This window comes from Gossypium arboreum, chromosome 5, assembly GCF_025698485.1.
Source record: "Gossypium arboreum isolate Shixiya-1 chromosome 5, ASM2569848v2, whole genome shotgun sequence".
Classification (NCBI taxonomy): Eukaryota; Viridiplantae; Streptophyta; class Magnoliopsida; order Malvales; family Malvaceae; genus Gossypium; species Gossypium arboreum.
The window spans coordinates 36925038-36949627 of record NC_069074.1 but is presented as its reverse complement, the minus strand read 5'-3'; the positions used below and the strand labels follow the sequence as shown (position 1 = coordinate 36949627).

Here is a 24590-nt window from a genome sequence, read left to right as displayed (position 1 = left end):
GGCTAACTCCAAGTATGACATCAGTCATTCATTCGGGGGATATCATAAACCATTCACCCGACCCCTCAATGCATGGTACGGGCCCTGACACTATTAAATTACAAAAAAAAATAGTTATTATAACATAATTTAATTTCGTAAATAACGTGTAACTTTTATAAGGGAACCCGTGAATAACAAATAACAATATATTACCATCTTATTAACTGTATTTGATATGTGACCATCGTTATTAATTAAAGAATCCATTTCAATACCTGCAATTTTAAAATAAATTTCGATAAATAATTTCTAAGTTTGATCCATTTTAAATAGTTATCAAAATACCTAAATGTGATACGATAAATTTTACAATAAATACAGTACAAAATTTCATTACAAAAATACGAAATAGATTACATCCACATCATATTTTTTGCTATACTATTGTAGTATATAATTAACAAAATAAAATACATCACAAATTCCAACTCAATGGTCCCTTTCATAAATTTCAACTCAAAGTTCCCATCTTTTACTACATAAAAATAAAAAATATATGTTAAAATAATAAAATAACATGTTAATCAAAAATAAAAGCGAAACATAGCATAAACTATCTCAACATAATAAATCAAATAACAACGAATATTTTTATTATCATTATTTTATTTAAAATAAACATAATAAATCTAATACTTACATGACAAATAAATTACATAAAAAGTAAAACATAAAGAAATCTACATAAATACGAATGTTGTTATTTAAATATAATAAAAAACATAAAAAAACTTACGAATGAAAATATAAAATAGAAACATACCTTACCAAAATAATACCTCTTTTTAACGAAATAATACCTTACAAAAATAAAAATAAAATAAATTCTGAAATAAATAAATAAAAACACAAAAATTAACATTTGTAACAAAAAACTACTAAATTAAAAAAATACCTTTTATGATTTTTTTAAACATCAAATCTTTATAACCCCAAATACAATCTCTTAATTTTTTTCAAACCCTAAGCACAATCCTAATTTTTTTCAAACCATAAACACAACCTATTTTCCTTTTCCTTCTCCTTCTCGTTTTCCACTATTTACCTATTCTGCTTCTCTTTTTTCTTTCTTTTCTTTTTCCTTTCATTCCTTTTCTGTTCTCTTCTTTTTCTATTCTTCTAAACTACTTTTTTTCATTCAAATCAAAATGACATTGGGGACCATTATAAGGTCCTCAAAACACAAGTCATGAGACCGGTGATGGCCCCATCCCATCGCTGCCACCGCTGCAGGCCACTGCAGTTCGTAGGACTGATGCTGCCTATGAGTTTGGCTTTACCTGCGGTGTTGTCACCTCAATGTCAGGGTCGAGGTTGGGTTGGGTTTTAGTGGTATACAATTCGTATTTGACACGTATTTCTTTGGTGTCGCCTATTTACATGACATTTTTAGTTTTTTTTTTTAATTCTAGTGTTAGAAATTTAGGGTGGTGTTGCCTATACACCACCCTCCACTTGTAGGAGCATACCCTTTTGGTATATAATTCTAGTGACATGCCATTTTGGTACGTAAGTTCTTTTATAATAATCAAGTAACAGAACCAAAGGAAAAAAAAAGAAAATAAACACAAGCAAAACTTAAAGAAATAAAGCCTAGGATAAGGCCCACACAGCAAATAAACCCTAGTAACAAAGGTGAGTAAAAATAAAAGCTTAGGCAGTAGAAATAGTTGGAAGCCTGTAAACCTTCAGGAAGACCAATAAATAGGTAAGCTGACTGACGTTGAGCACAAAAAGGTCACGGTGAAACAGAAGGCAGAAGGGCATTGCCTAAAGTAGACAAAACCATTGGAAACTAACACCAAAACCCCTAAGCGAGCTCCAAAGAAAAACAATTGTACCAATCTTTCAAGCATGTCTCCGGAAGCTCACTAGGCTAGGTTATATGCAAGTCCTCTTATATACCAGTAAGAGAAAGATAATTGCGGAAGATATGTTCCAAAGTTTTAGCATCCGTCGAGCACCAAGGGTAGTAAGCGTTGGAGTGTAGTTGATGATTATATAGATTAGAGAAACTAGGGATGAAATTACGAAAAATACGCTAAGTTGTAATCTTGATTTTAGAGGGTAATCGTAAATTCCATAATCTTGTAAAAAATAGCTTGTAAATTTCATAAACAGGAGATGAATTAGAGCGATGAAGTGATAGGCATTACGGACTGAGTACTCACACGATTCTTTCTCTCCTTAACTAAAGCATCGTCATAAGCCTCTCGAGCAAGAGGAATGCAAATGACCTTTTTCATATTATCACTATCCATCACAGTGGTAAGTAGGCTCTTATTCCATTACCTAGGGTTTTGATTGATAAGATTCGGAACTAGCTTATCAAGTGAATAATTCTCATGTAATTGAAATTTGTGACTAGGTAGCCCGGGATCCAAATATCGTCCTAGACACAAATACGAGAGCCCGTTCTTACACGTTAGTTCAACCTCAAATTCAACAGACCCTTCATGAACCAAATGCTTTTCCAAAGGTAAGAAAGGTAAGTTCTCAACTAAGAATGCAAAAAATCACAACGCATATAGTATTTATGCTTAAGCACACGCGCAACCAATGAATTCAGATTACTAATAAAGTGCCAACCTTACTTGGGCAAAAGAGTAATATTAAACTGAGCTAACTGTTGGAAACTCATCCTACCCAAGTCTTTAGACAAACACAAAGATAGCCAATCACACCAATGGATGCCCCCACGCCTACCATGGTTTTGCCACCAAAGCCAACCGATAATAATCTTTAAATCTGAACAAAAAAAATTGTAATAAGAAACATAACATAGCAAAAGCGAAAATAGCCTACAAAACACTCTTAATAAAGACCTCCCTCCCACCCTAAGATAAAGGTCGGACACACCAATTCTCAATCCTATTGTGCAAACGGTCTTTTAAATAGGGGTGTTCAGTCGGTTAACCAACCCGAAATAACATTAATCGAATTAACTGACCTTTTAAAAATTTTAACCGTTAACCGAATCGAAATTTTTTCAAAAAAATTAACCGAACTGAAATTTTTTCGGTTAATTCAGTCGATTAACAGAATTAATCGAAAATTATATGTTTTTTTTATTTTTGGTTAAAAATTAACCGAATTAACTGAATTAACTGAATTGAATCACTACATAATTAAAAGCATTACATAAGTCTTTGAATCACTACATAATTAAAAACATTACATAAGTTTTGAAATTAACATATAATTGAAATGTAAGTCTTTAATATTCTCCATTTGTATCCATTTCTTCTCTCCAAAATATCTCCATTTGCATTAAACCTACAAAAAAAAACATGTGCAAAAATTTAGTATATAATAGAAATATACAAATTTAAAAAAATCAAATAATATAAACAAACGAATAGATTATAAGTTAACAAGAATAAGATAGTAAGCATACCCTTCAACTCACGAAAGCTCATGAATTTAGGGTAGGCTCTGATGTATTCCAAGAAAAGTCTAAACATTGAATCAATTAAATAAGTAAGAGTGATATGGTAAAAAAAATTGAAACTATTAAAATAAAATAATAAATATATCATTTTCAATCATGTCAAGCTCTTGGATTTGTTCTTTAATATTTTTTATGTCTTCTTATGATGATGATTTTCGAATCCAATCTTGAGTACACACAAGAGCTTGTACAATTTTAGGAGTTAAAGAACTCCTATATTGATCAAGCACACGTCCCCTGGTGCTAAATGCATACTCCAAAGCAACAGTAGAAACCGGGATAGCTAATACATCTCTGGTCATTTTTGAAAGAGTGAGAAATCTAGGGCTGTTCACTTTCCACCACAATAAAATATCAAAATCTTCAACAAATTCCTCATTAGCCTCAGCTAGATACTTATCCAACTCAGATGTTTTATCCTCACCGCAAATTTCCAACTCACGCTTTTTATACAAAGCTTGCATTCGCCTTTTCATTTTTTGTTGTGGTTTACCGAAAGAAACATGTGTTGGCACACTCGATTGGCTACAAGTACTATGAAGTGGAAGCTTATAATCATCAAACAATTCATACAAAGATTCATTCAATTTTTGCATCATTTCACAAGCTTTTTCAAAACTAGACATTTCACTAAGTGCAAATTCAAGATACTTTTGTTTTTTTCTAGGATCTAAAACATAAGCAACAAACATAAGTGAATTCATCTTATCAATATCACCCCAATACTTATCATACTTCTCTTTCATCTTGATAGCCATAACATTGAAATCAACATTATTATTTAACTGAGCATCTAGTAAAAGAATATCAATTTTAGAAAGCTCATCAAAAAAATTATTGGACGTGACATATGAGGTGCCAGATATACGCAAAGTGACTTCATAAAAGTGTTCCAAGAAATCCCTCAAGTTTTTAACATTATCCCAATCATCCACACTAGGCCAACCTTCTCCCCTTTCAAGTTCAGCCCTAAAGTTTGTATCTTGCTCCTCAAATCTCTCAAAGGCTCTCTCAAAGTTCTGAGCAGTGTCTAACATTAAGTAGGTCGAGTTCCACCTAGTACAAACATCAAGACACAACATCTTCTTGCACTCTATCTTTTCTACCATAACACACTCCTTAAACTTTTGTAATCTAGCTGGAGATTGTCTCACATATCTAACAGCCCCTAACACGTTCAATAGATTTATTCATTTCCTTTAAGCCTTCAACAACAATCAAATTCACAATGTGTGCCATGCATCTCATATGAAGATATTTACCATTTTGAAATAAACCCCTTCGAGGGTTAAATTTCTTTCTCAAATAACCAATAGCAACATCATTTGAACTTGCATTATCAACAGTAACAGTAAACAACTTATCAATTCCCCAATTCAACAAGCATTTCTCAATCACCGTCCCAATGGACTTAACCTTATGACTAGAAATTGGACAAAAGTTTAAAATATTTTTATTCAATTTCCAATCGTTATCAATAAAGTGAGCAGTGATACATAAATAATTAACTCTTTGTAAAGAAGTCCATGTGTCAGTAGTTAAGCAAACTCTAGAACAATAACTTCTCAAAAGTTGTTTTATCTTGACCCTTTTGTCTAAATACAATTGATAAACATCTCTAGCCATAGTAGTTCGTGAAGGAATATGAAACCTATGACATGCCACAAACATAAATTTCTTAAAGCCTTCACTGTCAAGAAACTTGAAAGGTAATTCATCAATCACAATCATTTGTGCTAATCATTTCCTACATGCTCCTTGATCAAGTCTCCAAGTTGAAAGTTGCCATTTCCCCCATTCAACTCCCTTTCTAGGTAAAACTAATTGTCCTTGACTAGTGTCAACAACATTGTTAGGATTTTTCTTACATGAACTAATATGATATTTCAATGACCCTATACCATTTTTTTTCATATCACAACAAAATTCCTTTTGACAATAATTACATTTAGCCTTACTTGCACCCTCACTATTAATAATCTTAGTGAAGTGAGACCAAACTTCTAACCTTTGAGGAGTGACTTTTCTTTTCCTAGTAGTCCCCTTTGCTTGGCTTGAAGCTCCAACTCCCGAATTTTCAGAATCTATCAAAGTAGGAGGTGTAATACTACCCTAAATAGATATTGGTTCAGTGGACATTCTGCAAGAAAAAAATTATATAATAAATTAAAATACATTTATAATATTAAACATATTTTGATGTTGAGTTTTAGAGAAATAAATTCTGCTTTTATCCATGTCTAATAATTTCTTGCAGACAAGAAACCAATTTGTTAAAAAATAGTTAATAAGATAATGCGAAACACGATATTAACACCCACATAATTTTTTTACAACACATACATACAAATCTCAATGAATCAATTAATCTTAAAATAAATAAATTAAAGCAAAAAAATAATCAAATAATTTACAATTAATAGAATAATTTACCCTTTGACAACAAATAAAAATAAGCAAAAATTACAGGATAAATCAATGAATCTTAAACTAAATAAATTTAATTAGAAGTTTGTAAATAAGGAAACAGTACCTATAGTTTTTCCATGAACTTTGGCTATAAGTATTATTACCCATTTATTTCTAATTATATTAAGATTAGCCTTACAAAGGGAAATTTAATATTTTTGGGGTTTTCATACGAATGACTATTTTCATGAAGCAGACTGCAGAGCTAAACTTTGAATGTTTTTAGGCGTGTCCAATTGAAAAGAGGGAGCAACAATGTTAAAAGAATCTATAAGAAATACCTACATCTGGGAAATTTTGAGGTGAGGGGAAGGATTTAGAGTTTTGAGGAAATTTCTAACATTGTTGATGAATAACTGATTCTCAAGAGAGGGAAGAGTTTGGTCAGTGAAGATGGGGAAAGTTAATAAATGAGTTAAAATATAGGGTGTTCATTAAAATAAGAATGCAATAGGCACAATTTTGAGGAGAAAAATGACAAGGGATTAATATTTTAGTTAATGCATATTTATATTTATAAATACAATAATAAAATTTATTTTTAGGTTTATACTTAATAAATCTGTATATTAAATATTGATACTTGATTTTAAATTTTAAATACAAATATGATTAAATATCATTATAAAAATATTAAATAAGATCATAAAATACCTAAAAAATAAAGAAAATAAAGAGTTTTCTTACCTGGAGTCGAGTACAAGTAACAGAGCTGCTTCGACAACAGCACCAGTCACCAGCGGCCAACTGTAGCTCCAGCATCCAACTATGACACTTTTGAAGGTTTTGAAGGTTTTATCGTTTTGGGAGATTTTGAAAGTTTTGAGAGATTTCAAATTTTCAATTAGGGATTTGAAACTTGAAAGGTTAGGATTTTTTCTTTTTTGTTGACAGTGTGAGTAGTAGTGAGTGTTTATGTTTTGGTTTTACTAGCTTTTACTTTTAGATTTTTATTTTTATTTTTTATTATTTGTAATTTTTATTATTGGGTTGGGTAATTAGGTTGAGTAATTGGGTTGTATTGAGTTGGGTACTTGGGTTTAAATATATTAGATTGGGATTTATGTTAGATTGAGTTTGGATAAATAGTAGGTTATTTATATATTATAATTTTATTTATTAATTTTTTTGGTTAACAGAAAAAATTCGGTTAACCGACCGATTTTGAACCAAATTAGCCGTTAACCGAAAATTCAAAAAATTATTAACCAACCCCCGACCGAAAAAATTCAATTAACCGACCAATTAACCGAATTCGATCGGTTAACCGAATTTTTTCAATTTTACCAGAATTTTGCACACCCCTACTTTTAAATGCTGAAACGCCCACTTCTTATTTCTCCCAATAATATTCAGCAAACCCAAATACTTCTCTGACTCAGTAGAAATACAAACTCCCAAAGAGGTCGTAATCTGTACCCTGAAGGACACCTATTAGAGCTAAAATAGATGTCTGACTTATCAAAATTCACACATTACCCGGAGGAACCCCCATATTCTACCAAAATCTATTTTAATACCAAAGCTCCGCTTTGGTCGCCTTCCCAAAGAGGATGCAATCATCCGTAAACAAGAGGTGGAAAACATGAGGACCTCTGTAACTAATAGTGGCCCATTCTACTAGCCCATCTCGAAGTGTTAAATACATAAGAAAAGATAACCCCTCATAACAGAGAAGAGACAAATACGGGATAAGAGGGTCTCTCTATTAGAATCTTCTAGTCGGCATAAAAGAAGAACTAATATCCTCATTCAAAAGTACCGAATAAAAGACCAAAGTAACACAATGTAAGATAAGATCCACCTAAGCTCATGAAAACCTTAAATACAACATCATAGCCTCAAAAATCTCCACTCAAGACGGTCATAGGCCTTGCTCATATCAAGTTTCAGTGCAAAGTGTCCTATTCGACCCCTCTTCTTTCGTCGAAACTTATCAAGAATCTTGTAAGCCAAAATGTTATCCGTAATCAGATGACCAGGAATAAAAGTGCTCTATGCTTTATCTACACACCAATGCAAAATAGACTGAAACCAATTGATCACGACCTTTGAAATGATATTATAAAAGATAGAACAAAGGCTGATAGAGCAACACTGAGTCATTCATGTAAGATTCGGAGTCTTTAGAGTGAGCACAATGTTTGTTTTATTTATATCAATAAGAGATGCACCACCATACAAAACAACCAAACAGTATGCGCTAATATTCTCACTAACAATATGGCAGTACTTTTGATAAAAATTCGTTGAAAAACCATCTGACCTTGAAGCCTTTGTCAGTACCATACCCTGCAACGCCTCTAAAATGTCATCAGACATAAAAACAAACTCCCATAAAGAGGCATTTATGACATCTATAACACACAGAACAACTCCCTCGAGAATGCATCATAGATCCCGCAATCCTTGATATGTGAACAGTTGTAACACCTCCTACCCGTGTCTAACGTCGAGACAGGATACGAGGTATTACTAGACTTAAACGCAATCAATCATGCAAACCCGGCCATAAAATTTCATTCATATTTCGAAATATTCAATCATATGTACATAGTCCCTTATTTGGGTCTACGAAACTCAAATCATACTTTAGAAGAGGTTCGGGATTAAACTGAGAACCTCCGAAAGTTTTACATCACTTAGAAAATTTTTCATGTTTTGGAGAGTCACACGCCCGTGTGGGTAGGCCGTGTGGTCTCACACGTCCGTGTGGCTCTGGACACGCCCTTGTCCTTGGCCCATGTAACTCTCTGTTTATGACGTCAGCAAACAAATAAGGGTTTCAATCTGATTAGTGGAGACTAGTATTCCAAGAAATCCATCAATCATAAAGACATGAAATTCTTCGAACTTGATGAGCAAAAATTCAGTACATACCAGTATGATTTACATATCTCGTCAAATATTTAACAATAAGTTACATGACATTTTTCTCTTTCAAAGACAGGGATGATCCTGATATGGCCTTGAGGATAATCTTTTCTCATTTTCCATTCTAATATCAATACTGGCAGAGATAATTCTGGTAGAACCTAATGATTGGCTTTAACCCCATTAACATTTCAAATATTCTTACACAAGGATCATACAATAAGCATCTCATCATCTTTTAATACCCAAGTCATTTGCACTATATGAAACTCAAGTCTTTTTATGACATTAGATTCTTTAAGCTATCACTTGTCTTGTTGTCTTAAAACACATCACCATTCAAACAACAATACATCACTGAAAATCAGGAAGTCTTTGCTCACACAGACTAGACCTGTTCAAAGGCTTCGGTTAACAATGTTCTCATCTGTCCAAACTTTTCCAATCATGCATTAAGCCATTAATTTCACAAGACGAAAATTTTACTACTTAAGCCTTTGCCAATGTTAAATCCTTATACAGAAATTTAGAGACATCCAAATACTAAGATCACCATATTACCATAATCAACTTAGAAACATAGTCATGTTTGATATATATATCACAAACTAAAGATCATATTTTAGATATAAGCCATGCTCGACAAGTTATGAGATAAAGATAACCAGAAACTCAAGATAAAGAAACCCAATATGGAGAAATCCAGAATATAGAAATCCAAATCACGATACTATCTTAAAAGACAGAGAACAAAGTTCATAAGAAAGTATGAAAGACACGAACTTTCTAATAGAGATTAAGTTTCAACGAAAATGCTGTAAAGCGAAAACCACTCATGATTCTTGTACGTGGAATTTAAGAGATAGGTAGTAAAAGCTCAGCTTGAGTGAAAGTTCGTTGACATTGATTATAGGATTGAGGGAAATAAGTGACAAACAAAAACTACTTTTCTGGTAATATTTTTGAGGATGAAAATCCCTAAAAGGGGAGAAATGTAACATCCCGATTTTGGGCCTAATCAGAACAATGGTTTCGAGACCACAAATTCGATGAGAAAATTTTTATTTTTATTATATTTTTATGGTTTACAATTCCACAGGATGATTTCGTGAAAATTTCATTTGAATTTTTTTATATTTGGGCACTCAATTTAGTCAAAAGGACTAAATCATAAAAAATGCAAAAGTTGAGTTCTACATGCTAGAGGTGTCCAATTGTTATGAAATTTTAAATTGGAGGTCCCTATATGGTAATTAGACCATTGGTTAAGTTGGTGGACAAAAATGGACATGGTTAGGCATGTTTCCAAAGTTTTCATTAAGGGCATTTTGGTCATTTAGTTATTAAAATGAATTAAAAACAAAATTAAAAGCCAATTTTTGTCCGTCTTCAACCTATTGGCCGAAAATTTCATGGAGAAACCATGCCTATAGTTTTTCAATCTTCCAAGCTCTATTCTAAGTCCGTTCTGGCCCAATTTTTAATGATTTTTATGTTTTCGCAATCCCTGTAACAAGATCTATCTATTTCTACCATTAATTTGAGCTAGGGTTCATGTTTAAAAATTGTACCATGTGTGACATACATGAATTTTGATGTCTAATGGTAGAAAATGAGTGTTGGGTGTTAAATAAATGACTTTTACTAAGCGATTTTTGATGAAAAACGTCTAAAAGGACCATTTTGTAAAAGTTGTAAAAGTGGTATAAAAGGGTGTTTTGAAGAGAATTTTAGTTTTCTATAGTTATGAAAATGGTTCGGCTAGGCCTATAGAGTGAGAAAATTGAATAAAAATCACTTCACAAGCTTAGGGGCAAAAGTATAATTTTGATAAAGTTTAGGGGCAAAAATGAAATTTTACCAAAATATGGTTTTTGGATCACATTAAATAATGTGACTAATAATTAGACTAAATGTGATATTATAGATCAAGGAAAACGAGGATTGGACCTAGATCGGGTGAAAAATAAAAAATCGACGGTTAAGTTCCTTTTTGCTATTTTGGTCCCGAGGTAAGTTCGTATGGTAATAAAAATGTAATATCATACTTGAATTGTAATTATCTATTATTATGGTGTAAAATGTATGATTTAATATATTAGAAGAATTTATAAATGATGAATATGATGTGGAAAATGTGATGAATGTTAAATTACTATTTCATGAGTTGTGTGAATTGCTACACGGTTATACCCGACGAGATTTCGACAGGTAAGTTCATGTGATTAAATAAGCATGATATTCATGTTATTGTTGTTACACTTGAAATCTATTTTGCTATGGTTGTATTGATTTCTATGTTAATGATATTGTGTATGAGAATGTGATGTACCCATGAAGTAATCAATAGCTCAAATGTCGATAACATGTGATTGGATGATTGAATAGAATGGAAATTTGGTGAAACATGATATTTCTTTGAAACAAGTAAGTTTGTTTGTAAATAATATATCGATTCTTTTTTTTTATGTTATTATCTTTTGTTATTATATGAGATGTAGCTGCCTATAGAATGATCATTTGATGTAAATTACGAATCGAAATTGACTAAGAATGAATTAGTAAAATGTTGAAAAGTGAAGAATTTCCCGGTTAGACCTTCAGAATAGAAAGGATACGAATGATCCGTTGTGAGAACACATGTGTAGTACTATGTGTTTAAGATGGTTTTAGGTCACGTGTGTAGTACTAAGTGCAGGCTACTACGTGTACCAGATTGTTAGGTCGCATGTGTAGTGCTAAGTGCAGGCTACTATGTGTACCCGATAGCTTCGATCACGTATGTAGTACTAAGTGCAGGCTACTACGTGTATCAGATAGTTAGGTCACCTGTGTAGTACTAAGTGCAGGCTACTACGTGTACCAGATTGTTAGGTCGCATATGTAGTACTAAGTACAGGCTACTATGCGTACCAGAGAGCTTCGTTTACAAGGGTGGTAATATGTACAGGCCACCGGGTATCTGTTATTATTCCGATGAGTTCAACGGGAAATTTACTAAGTGAAAATATATATGAACATGACTATGTAATGAATAAGTAAAGGTTCATGTGTGTAAACTTATGAGCAACGTTCTCGATATGTGATCGAACTTTGGTAAGATTGATATGGAGTAAGCGTTATAATGAAAGTTACTACAAAGAAAATATGAAAGAGTGAAATTTAGTAATAAAACAGTTTTGGGCAGCAGCAGTTGTGTGACTTTGAAAAATCACCAAAAATGGCGGAAATCGAATTATAAGTTGTATAAGACATGAAATAAAAGCTTATTGAGTCTTTTTCATATAAAGGAAACGGTGTAAGCAAAAAAATTTCATATTTTGAGATATTTGAATTTTTGTGAGATAGAGTCAGAATGATTTTGGAATCCCCTATTCTGATTTGGGAAAATCATTAAAAATTGTAAAAAATTAATTATGGGATATAATTTATATTATTAAAATTCTTAATGAGTCTATTTTCGAAAGAAACAAACGAGAACATTATCCAAATCTTGTACGAAGAGATAATTAATTTTTAGTGCAAAGGGGTTGGAATTGTCGAACAGCGAAACAAGGGAGACTTTGAATAATAAAATGTACTTATTGGCTAGACCAAATATTCTAAAAAATTTTTGGTAAGAAGATATTAAGTCTAGTTTCAGAAAAAATTAACAGATCTTAATTTGGAGTTCTGTAGGTCCAGATATAAATAATTTAATCACTGTGACTCAAGAAAACAGCTTGACTGGACTTTGAATAAATAGAAAGAATTTGAAAATAGCATGTTAATACATTGCTTATTATTTTTCATGCGAGCTTACTAAGCGTGAAGCTTACTCCCTCCTTTCCATTCCTTAGTGTCCTCAGGTCGGCTTAGGGTTAGAGATCGTCGAAGGTTGCATCACACTATCAAGCCAATACCTTTGGAGTATTTATACATAAGTTAGAAATATCAAGTGAGTGGCATGTATAGGGACCTAGTTTTATAACATGTGTTATTATAATTTGGCCAAATGTATTGGCCTATATTGAGCTATTGATTACGACTTGTAAATCTAGCTATTCATGTTGTGTATAATAATTGTGATGTGAATATGCCTGTTTGCCATGCATGGTTGGTAATATGTCACTTGTGTTGAATGCATGTTTTATGACCAATCGAGGTGGTCATAACCATGAATTAAATGTGTAATGTAGAAATAAAATGATAATGCCTTGAACATGGACGTTTGATGGATAGTTTGGAAACCATGGTACAATGGTATAAAGTGAGAAATAGTAATAATGTTAAATTGAATATGGAATTGGTGTAGAATGTCTTAGTCAAGCATATTGTTTTATGCATGTGAAATGTGGACACTATATAAAGTTATGACTTGGCTAGAAGGTTATGCTTGATGGTAATTTGGAATTAAATAGACATGAAGATAACTATGGTATAAAGGTATTAGTGGAAAGGTATTTGATAAAGCTAAATGAGTAAGATATGGTGTGTCTAGACTTGATTTAATGTGAGAAGGGGTAACACATGTATGTTGATAAGTAAATGAAATGTCTGCATGATAATTGAGGAAGTTGAATGCTTCTGGATCCATGTTTGTGTGTGTGCATGTAAAGGGTGACAAAAAGGCTTGGAAAATAGCCTATGTGCTGGCCACACGGGCAGAGAGAAGGTCGTGTTTTTCAGCCGTGTGGAAGACACGGTCTAGCACACAGGCGTGTGACTACAGTTGCTAAAAATAGTTAGTGGCAACCATACAAAACCCATCATCCTTACAGATCAAAGTGCCATCATCCCAAATCAAGCAGTGAACCCTATTAATTCGTCGTCATTGAGTAGAAAATCGATGAAAAAACCTCGTGTTTCGGTCTTTCATTCTCAATCAATTTGCTTGAGCCCACTATTTCCATGATAGTTTTGTCTTATCAATTTCCAAATTCAACTCTAAACGGGTGGTTAGCAGGTCTATCAAATTCTCATCCATTTATTCTGCCAAATCAAGTGGCTAAAGTCGAGTGCACAGGTTTCGATTCTACCAATCTCGACCACCCCATAGACTAACAGCCTATGTCGTAAGCCCCTGAAAAAATAGTGCCAACCGTTGGGGAACACAACCCTCAAAACTATCCTAAAGCTGACGAATCTCAAATTTACAGAAAATCCTCCAAAACCTACCATGACTTGAAACAAAAACAATGCAACTTATGTCAAAAAGTTCATTTCGTATTTATCAGAATAAGGCGATGGCCTGATATCGAATGAGGCAAATTCTTTAAAGAAAACGATGAGAACTGATCCCACCAAGCTAAATTAGTAACCCCCCGATCAAACCTTTCACGAATATTATTCATATTCAATCTACCCAATTCCTAAGTGAACCACGAACCCTCATAACCCAAGTCCTCTAGAAGACAGTTTGATAAAATAATCTGAAATTCCTCCATACGCCCTTCTGCTCTAACCATCCCGCCTTTCTTCTCATAACAATAAAGAATTTCGTTGAAATCCCCAAAGACCAACCAATGAAGACTCTAATCCTGCCCCAAAGTACTTAAGAGATTCCAAGTGTTGATATAAAACCGGGTATTAGGAGAGCCATAGAAACCCGTGAAGCGCCAACGGTCAGTGCCAGCTGATTCCTGAACTGCAACATTAATATGAAAGAGAGAGAAATTGCATAATTCCAGTTTCACATCTGAACACCAACTTGAACTGAGACATCTTTGTGTCCCATCAGTCCCAACCTCAAGATCATGCAGAAATCCACTTCTCCTAAGAACACCCTCCATACAAACCGAATCCAGTTTTGTCTCCATCAAGAAGACAATGTGGGGATTATATAGCTTTAGTAGATGTCGAAGTCGTCACATAACCCATGAACTTCCTAATCCACGGACATTCCAGTAAAATAGTTTCATGGCTGTCGATTGACCTACCCCTTGGCTGTCGCCGATAAAGAAATGGGATAAGTGGGAACACACTCATCCAAAACCCCAACAAAATCTGGACTCTCAAAAACCAAACTAGGACCACCAACCACTCTCTAACCTTTCTTACCCTCAACGCTAACCAAAGGCATGGATTCTAAAACATGAGTCATCGGCGAACGTTTTGCCATGCCTAAAACTTCACTATGACTAACAGAAGCAATTCTTTTTAAGTTAATACCTAACACGTGATCAATAGAACCCGAAGAAAGTTTAAAAAAAAAGAAGGTTGAATGGTGTCAGTAGAGGCACCCTCCAAAGAAACACCAGCGGACGATCCCCCAATAACATCCTTGTACACCCAAATACTGTCAACCACAGTGGCTCTCCAAATCACAACCTATAGGGAAGCATCCTATCCCATATCAGAATCAGTAACATCCCTCTTCAGCCGAATAGGACAGAAACTATCGCTGTGCCCCAAACATCTACACAAGTAGCAAAACAAAGTCAATTTCTCATAACATAATCGCACATACACAGAACTACCCAATGAAAGCAAAATTTTCTACCTACGCTTTAAAGGAGCCCAGATATCAAGTCAAACCCACAAACATAAATAGGAAAGAGTGCTACTATTAATCTATTTAGCATCATATTCCTCAAAAATACCAATAAAATTGCCCAATTGCCTAGCAACAATTTTTGAGAACAAACCTGGTGGCAAACTATGAACCTAAACCCAAAAATAGGAGTAGATCAGTGGCACAAACATCGGGTCTTCATTCGGTTGCAAAAGGTGAAGCACTAATAGGTGATTATTGACAATCCACAGGGTACCATTTACCACTCAATCAATGTCAACGCGATGGAAGAACCGGAAGAGAAACTGTTTATCCCTCAAATAAAAAATTTGAATACCCTCCAAAGGTTGTCAAAGATTAGCCAAAGTTGTGCACATGGCGGGGAAATGAACCACACTGGCCGTAGCGAATCAACCCAGTAAGCATAAATCATAGAGAGGTCTTGTTAGAGTTGAAGCCCCCACAAATTGAATTTCATCATCATTAGATTTCGTAAGTTTGAGAGCAGCTAGATCTTGTTCCATATTAGCATTGAACGACGAGAACCTCTAAACACCCACCCAAGTCGTTAGCAAACAAACGAAAAAGCAATGAAAGACATGAAAGAAAGACAAAAGGAAACTAGAAAAGTGACAGTCAGTATGGAAGAAACACCGTGCCAAGAAGCAGAAAAACCTGTGCCAAGAAGCAAACTCAGATTTTTATTATTCTTAAATTAACCTCATTTAATATCATTTAAGTAATTTATATATGGTAATAGCTAATTTTATTTGGTTTTATATTTTTAAAATACATTTTTATTTTATATATAATATAGTTGATTTATATTTATTATTATTTAATTTTATTAGATTTATATATTAATTTTATAAAATTTAGTTCTATAGATAACATTTAATAGTTAAATGTTTTTAATAAGTAGTATTAAAAGAAAATCACTAGAAAAAATAAAGATTATTACTATTAAAAAGTTAAAATATCTAAAAAGAATGGAGAATTAAAACAATATAATATAAAAGATCATTTCAAATAAAGTTGATGTTAATATAATATTATGATATATATATTTTTATTTTTGTATGTTTACATGAAAGAAAGTCATATTTAAACCTTTTTCCTTAATCATTATTATTAAAAGTATTTATTAATTTAATTAAATATCATTTACTAATATGTGATCAGATTGTATTCAATCGATTCGATTGTTCAATTTTTATAAAAAAATAACTGAATTAACTTATTAGAGGTAAACCAAAATAGCTGAATTAATTTAAGTACTAGAACCGAAATAACCCAACTGAATACGCTCGGTTCGGTTTTTCGGTTTTCACTTTTTTGCCCCTTCCTAATTGAAAATATTTTGCAGCAATCCAAAAGAGCTCCAAATAACCGAATAATAGCAGCAGCTCAAAAACCAGCAAAAAGGTAAATTTGTTTTTAGAGTGGACCAAAATCTGGTCGGTTTTCTCCTTGGTTTCCACCGCTTTCCCTTTAGCAGAACCCGCCATCTGTTTTGTCTTGTCGTGGGTCGATTCCGCGGCTCCTCTGCTCTTGTCGTTTACAGCTTCAGTTGTTTCCATTGTCTTCTGCTTTGTTCTTCATGCTCTCCTACATTTGCTCACCCTTTTCCTATAATATATTTGAATTAAAAAAACATAATGTTAAATAAAATTTGATAATGGAAAAGAAATTGGAAGGACGAAAGTGGTAATTTATAATATTATTACTCGAGCTTGGCCTTCAGCTTCACCAGTTCTGCAACTTTCATGAGACACCATTTTTTCTTTTGTTTTTAGATTTAATTTTTTAAGTAATTTAATTTAATTTTATAATTAAATTAATTATTAAGTTGGGTTGGGTTGGGTTTATATTTATTTTTTGGGGTTGGGTACTTGGGCTGGATTGGATATAAAAATATTTATTGGGTTAAGTAAGATGATATCATTGAATTGTGTATAAAATCGTTTTATTAATTTAAAAACAAAATTTGATTTATTCGGCAATTTCAGTTTGTATCTTAAAATTGAAATCGTATTTAAACCGGAATAGGTAGTGGAAACAACTGAATTAAATAAAATTTTTTTATTTGATCCATTTTTTGATTTAATTTATTTTTTGCACATTCCTATTCACTTTAGTTGCACCTAATAGATTAAGGCCTAGTTTAATAGTGTTTCTCAAAAATACTTTTGAGAAAAAAATAATTTCTAGAGAAGTTAAATTCAGCTTATGATAGAAGTGCTTATGGGCTTTTTTTAGCTTAGAAGAAGTATTTTTTTTTTTTAAAAACAACTTGTTTAGAAATATTTTTGCCTTAAAAATACTCCTTAAAAACGATACTAAACTCACCCTAAGGAGGCGTCGTCGGTTGCCCACAGCATAAGCAATGGAGAGCACATTGTGTTTGGAGGAAAAAATAGTTGTATATAAGTGCTTTTAGACTCAAACCAAAAAGCTGATGTAATCCAGCTTCTAGTTTTTGCTTTTGATATTTGGGTAATAAGATTAGCAAAAGAATTCCATTTGATTGTCTTCTTCCCAACGACATGTTAGATTTTAATGCAACTCACTATTCTGAAACAACCAAATCCCCTGTTCTATTATGTTACTTTTTAGAACAAAGAAGCTCCAGACCTAAAGCAAGAAAGACCAGTTTCGAAAATCAGATAGAAAGGTATTTGTTCATTTCTTTTTTTGTTCTTTTGGATGATATTATTGACTTGTTTTTGGTCATATATGGTAGATGAAAAATGTTATGCTCGTTGGGATCTCCAAAGGTGAAAAGACAAAAGCAACATAAGATAGGAGGATGACAATGATATTTTGTGATATTTGTATTGTAACTACAATATTTCAAGTACTCATTTCAAAAGAGAAGGATGACTAAGAATAGTGACCAATTTTGAAAATGAAACGGGAAAGACATGTATTAAAAATAGGTGGAATTTATTGATAAAATGAATGAAAGGCATGAAAAAAACTTAAAAAGGAAAAAATTCTAGTTTAAGATGGAATCCTATAAAATGAACGGTGGATGTCTCATAAGATTGGTGGGAGAGTAGACTAAAGATACATTATTAATTCATATTGTTATTATTTTTTAATTAACGAGACTCTTAATTTTTTACTAAATTTTTATTTTATGTGCAAATTGTGTGTAAAATTCAAAGATTTAAAACATGTATCAATTTTGAATTAGAAGGAAAGTCAAACAAAATGTCCATGGGATAGTTGTCACTAATAATAAAACTTCGGTACCTTCTTTAGGTATACTCCCTAACAGTTTATTTGAGGATAACAATAATGCAAAACCTAAAGAAAATGAAGAAGGAAATGCAATAAAAGATGTTCTCATGTTAGGTGATGCAGGACATGACATAGATGCAAATCTTCAAACTTGTGAACTTGAACCTCAACCTCAAGAACACGTGCAGCAACTAAATCAAAAAAGAAAAATCCATGGAGACTGAATCTTCTTATATTAAGACTAGTAAAAAAAAAATCCTTTAAGCCAATTGGAGGGGGTACAAAATTATCTGGTTAAATTAATAAATTATGCAGTGTAACTGACAATATGGATCAAATCACATCTAGTCTACTTGTAACAGTCTGTTTTTTAATGGTGTCAGAAATAGTAGTTTTAAGGCCACCAAATCTGACGAGTAAGTTCGTAAATATTATTATTTAATATTTACGAATTCATGAATCAAATATGGTTTTAAAAAGGTTTTGATTTGATAATTTATGTTATATAAGTGATTTATGTTATATTTTATAAATATTTACGAAATTTCATTAAGCTAGTATTAAAGTTTCATTAAAAAATTTTAACGTTTTGTTGGTTAATTAAAGAAAAATAATTAAATTGTAAAAGGTGCAAAACTTACAAATTAAAGTAATTAGGTGATGAAATGGTTTAATTAATAGTTGAGGAATGACTTAAGTGATAATTAAGCCTTAAATATTGAGTGGTACGGTAATTAAAGTTAAAAATAATAGAAAATTTAATGATAATGGCATAATTGTAAATTAGTTGAAATTAAAGCAAAACAAATTGAAATTAAAGTTTTCCTATTCGTTTTTCTTCAATGGCTGAAAGCCATAACGAGAGTGAGGAGAAGTTTCGGCTAGCATAAGAAGTTTGCATGTAAGTTCGTTTTAATGTTGTTTTTGTCATTTTTATATTTTTGAGCTCGTTGCAACTAAGCCTAGCTAGCTCGTTCTTTCATTTTTTATTCCGTTAAAAATTTTAGAAGTTTCCGTTGATGAATATTGAATTTTTTTTATGAATATCATGTATTTGGAGCTTTGATTATGCTATTTGATGAATTTGTAAAGTAATTTTTGTTAGATTTTAATTTTAGGATTAAATTGTGAAAATGTCAAAATTGTAGGGTTTAATAGTGAATTTTCTATTTATTAGGGACTTTTTGAGGGCCTAGTATATTTGGATAAAATATTGACTTGAGAAAAATGGTTAATTTGATGAATTTTGAGTTAAGGGACTAAATTGAAAAAATTATAAAAATTTGATGTAATTGTGTAAATTTAAAAAAGTAAAGGGTATTAATTGTAAAATGTACTGGAATATGAAATGTATGCTACTAAGTAAAGAATCTTACATTTTAGATCAAGATCCCATAGATATTCGTAAAAAAGAAAAAAATAGGGGAATAGTCCCTGAACTTCTACAATTTTTACAATTCAGTCCAGGTAAGTTCGTATGGTTTGGAATTTAATATCAATATGAATTATTGAGTAGATTATCATTGAACAACTTATATATTTATTTTTAATTGTGGATAATGAATAGTAAATTGAGATATATTATTAATTTTGATGCTCGGTTTAGATTCAAAGCGGAATTAGAGTACATTTGTGCTCTGGTATATTACGGGGGTTTGGGGTGGAGATGGTATTGGAGGGAGATATCGGTATATTACCCAAGTAAATCGAGGTTCAGCATTTGTTGCGAACTCTTGTGTTATACTTTTTGTTTGGCGAGATTCGGATGGATCAACTCTTTTGAGCTTCTGTTCAGCTCTTATGAGTTTCTATTGGCGTGTTTGGGAGGACCACCTCTTATGAACTTCTGTTGATGATATACTCTTATCCGTAAGTCGTTCTTCGAATGAAAAATCTAGGTAAGTTAATTTGTATAATGAATTTGAAAGAATTTTTTATTTATTGAATATTGATATGAACATAAATAAATTCATCAATTGAGATTGTAGATGGTGCTTAGGTTCGTGCTAAGCTTATGGTTGCATTATGCCATGTCTAATATTAATGATATACATTGAAATGGTAAGTGGCCAAATGGAAATATGCTTATGTTCATGAAAAAGTGGTAAGATTCAAAGGTGTATTTTCTTATAAAATGATTTATCATGTGATTGACCCCAAATGAGTTATATACATAAATGCACTAACTTGTGTATTGATGATGGTGATTAGGCTTATGTCAAGCTTGAGATTATGATTGATATTTATGCTTATATTTGGTATTATGCAAATGAAATGAGTAAGAAAAGGTAATGAAATGGTAAGTTCATTATTGAAATGTGATGCGATGAAAAAGTTAATGATGGGTATAATGATTTATAAAGTCCTATCATGTTATGAATGATAAATATATGTGACATTAATGAAGTACTCATTTGTGAGTTGATGATCATATCGATTTATGAATCTTATGGCATTGGCATTGATTTACGTTTATTCTATAAAGTTTCTTATTGAAATGGAATATTATGTTTAAAGTTTATACGAGCTTACTAAGCATACATTGCTTACGTAGATATTTTCCTTGATGTTATAGATTATTGGAAGCTAGTTGGAGATCCATCACACTATCCATAGATTTTATCGGTAGATTTTGATGCTTTGGTCGTGGTTATAATGGCATGTATTGTAACGGCCTAATTTTCAGTGGTGTCGGAAATAGTGATTTGAGATCACTAAATCCGACAAATAAGATTGAACAAGATAGTAATTTAATATTTATGAGTCAAGTAAGAATTTAGAAGAATTTGTGAAATGGTGAAATTAGTGAATTAAAAGAATTTATTAGGTCAAGCGGGTCAAAAACGAGGTATCGAGACCTCGAATTTGAAAATCAAGCTATAAAATATTTTTATAAATATTTATGAAGTTTCATTTAGCTAGTATTAAAGTTTGGTTGAGAAATTTTAACGATTAGGTAGTCAATTAAATAAAAGGACTAAATTGTAATAAAAATAAATTTTGCTAAAAGGATTAAATAGCTCAAGTGTTAAAAGAAGGAAGATTTAAAGGGAAATTAAGCCTAAAAGTGAATAGGCTGGACGGCAAAGGCAAGAAAATCAGCAGAAAAATAAGGGAAATAAGGGCAAAATTGGAAATTTTACAACTTTAACATATAAAATAAGAATAAAATTGAAGAATCTAGAGATCTCTTCATATTTTATCAGCCAAAACGCCATAGAAGGTCTGGAGAAAGCTGGTTTTTCATATTTTACATCATATCAAGAAAATGAACTGAATCGTGGAAAGGAGAAAATTCAAGAATAGTCCCTGAATTTCTACTACTTTTGCAAATTAGTCCAGGTAAGTTCATATGGCAAAGTTCAATGTTTTGATATGAAAATCTTATGATTGTTAAAGTATTTTATTGTTGATGAATACTATCAATTTGCATTAGCTAATAAATAATGTGTAACTAAAAGTACAAATTAGTAGGAACAATGGATTTGAGTGCTTCTATTCTGACCACGATGAATTGACGAAAAATATGTGATAAGTGCTTGCTTTAAGACCATAGCTGGGCTATGGCATCGGTGCAATGTGATAATATGACTCCGTATAAGACCATAGCTGGGCTATGGCATCGGTATAATGTGATAATGTGATTCCGTATAAGACCATGTCTGGGATATGGCTTCGGTATGATATGTGAACCGTGTAAGACCATGGCAAGGCTATGGCTTCGGTGTGTGATGCGTAACAATGTGAAAGTCTATAGTTTACTATGGCAATGTGATAATGAAGCACTCAATTCCCTTATTGTTCCCTAATTTGACAATGAAGTAAATGAGAAATGAGCCTAAGGGAGTTAAATTGTGAGTAGCCATATGGAAATTATTCCAATGAGTTATTAATGAAATTGTGATTTGGAGGGTGAAATAGTTAAACTAATAGATATATGATTGTGTACAATATTTGATATGATTTGTGTTTTTATGCCTATGAGCTTACTAAGCTTCAATAAGCTTATTTGTGTGTGTTTGATAATTTCTTTTGTAGATTGAATTAAAGAGAAGTTGGTAGATTGGATCAACACAACAGGGCACACTATTCATATCAATTCCGGTAGTTTTTGTTTTATGTTTAAAGATTTATATGGTATGTATAGAGTTTGAATGAATTGAAGTAAAGATGTTATAAACTAGTTAACAATATTTGTACTAAAACAGTTTTTGGTAAGTAGCAGTAGTTTGACTTTGAAAATTCACCATAAATTGTGGAAATTGAGTTAAGGGCTGAGAAAAAAATGAGATTAAAGCCTAATGAGTCTAGTTTCATATAGAGGAAACGGTGTATGCAATTGGATTTTATGCTATGAGATATTTAAATTGTTGTGAGACAGAGTTTGAATGACTTCGAGATCCCCTGTTCTGATTTTAGAAAATCATTAAAAATTTCACAAAAATAATAATGAGTCATAATGTATATGTATGGATTCCTCATTGGGTCTATTTTTAAGAGAAACAAACGGCATGGTTATTTGAATTTTTTACAGAGAGAAATTTGGTTCGTAGTGCACAGGGGTCAAAGTAGCCAAACCCTGAAACAGGGGAGGATTTAACTAATAAACTGTACTAATTGGACCAACCAAAAATTATATAAAAAAATTTTTAAGTAGATATATGAGTATAAATTCGGGGAAAATTTACGGATTTAGATTTCGAGTTTTATAACTCGAGATATGAATTATTTAGCAACTATGATGCAGTTGGACAGCTTGTCTGAAAAGTATGATATAAATTATCTGAATTTGGTTAAGTGCTCAAATAAGTTTAGTAGTGCCTTGTGCTCGACTCCGGCAATGGTCTCAGGTAAGGGGCGTTACATGTATATGTGGATTATGTCTAATGTTTAGATAATGATATTGGTATGTAATGTTGCTTTGAATTTGTGAAATTTATGTTATATTGATGCCTTGATGGTTGGTGTATTTTTGGCACTTTGATGTCTAATGGTTGGTGTTTATATGATCAAATTAATACATGGTTTTATTGCCAAAGTAGTAAGTGTTAGGATGTTTGCAAAATGATCATAGAGGGTATGATTTGATATGAAATTTAGTGAAGTATAATTGGTTGAATTATGACCCAGTTGGTATGTTTGAATGTGAATTTGGCTTGTGGTCAATTATGGTATAACTTAGTATGGAATTAAGCTAAATAAATATGGATGAAATATGGTCAAATATATATAAGTTAGATATATATATGTATTTGGGATGCATGAAAACAATGGTTCAAATGATAAGTTCTAATGACAAGGTATAAGTTAAGTATGGTATGTTTCAAAATGGTAACTAGCAAGGTAATCAATTATGTATATGTGTTGTTAAATTGAGTGATTGCTTTTGAGGTTTCTTTTGGGTATATTGGTTGTATGGATAAATACCATAGTGATCTAGTTTTATTATGCATATTTTAGGTACATTTTTGAATGCTTGAAATAGGTGCAAATGGCTTGTATGTATGAGCATATTTTAGGTGAAAGAAATGACTTGAGAATAACCTATTTCTTATCCAGATGACCTAAGACACGGTCGTGTATCTTAACTGTGTGAGTCACACGGCTCGACCATATGATTGTGTGACCTCTGCAGTGTGAATTTTTCCTCCTTATTTTAAATGTTTTTGATTTAGTCTCAAATCATTTCTAAAGTGTTTCTAAGAATTCAAGGGATCGAAAAATGGATGTTATGCACGTGTTTTATAAATGATTGTAATCGAATGTTTTAAGTTAAAACTTTCTGATAATGCTCCATAACCCTATTCCGGCGACAGATATGGGTTACGAGTGTTACACTACCTCCTAAGATAGATCCATATGGCATTCCACAAGTTATCAAAGTTCTAGAAAGTTTGTTGAAAGAAGTTCCAAAAGTTAGTCAACTTTAATTTTTTCATATAGAAGTTACTCTTTAATAAAGAGAAGGAAACTATGTTTTTATCAATTGATATTGATATTAGAGTTTGATCGCTT

General features: G+C 32.1%; 1 protein-coding gene across 1 annotated transcript; it reads right to left on the bottom strand.

Annotated features, from left to right (window-relative positions):
• Positions 1–3633: 3633 nt before the first annotated feature.
• LOC128292654 (zinc finger BED domain-containing protein RICESLEEPER 2-like) lies at positions 3634–4602 on the bottom strand. Its single transcript, XM_053027543.1, has one exon. The coding sequence runs from the start codon at positions 4600–4602 to the stop codon at positions 3634–3636; it is 969 nt and encodes a 322-aa protein (XP_052883503.1).
• Positions 4603–24590: the final 19988 nt, after the last annotated feature.

Bases quoted from the DNA above. Each gene is read 5' to 3' on its own strand.
- LOC128292654 (XM_053027543.1), bottom strand. From the start codon at position 4,602: ATGGTAGAAAAGATAGAGTGCAAGAAGATGTTGTGTCTTGATGTTTGT.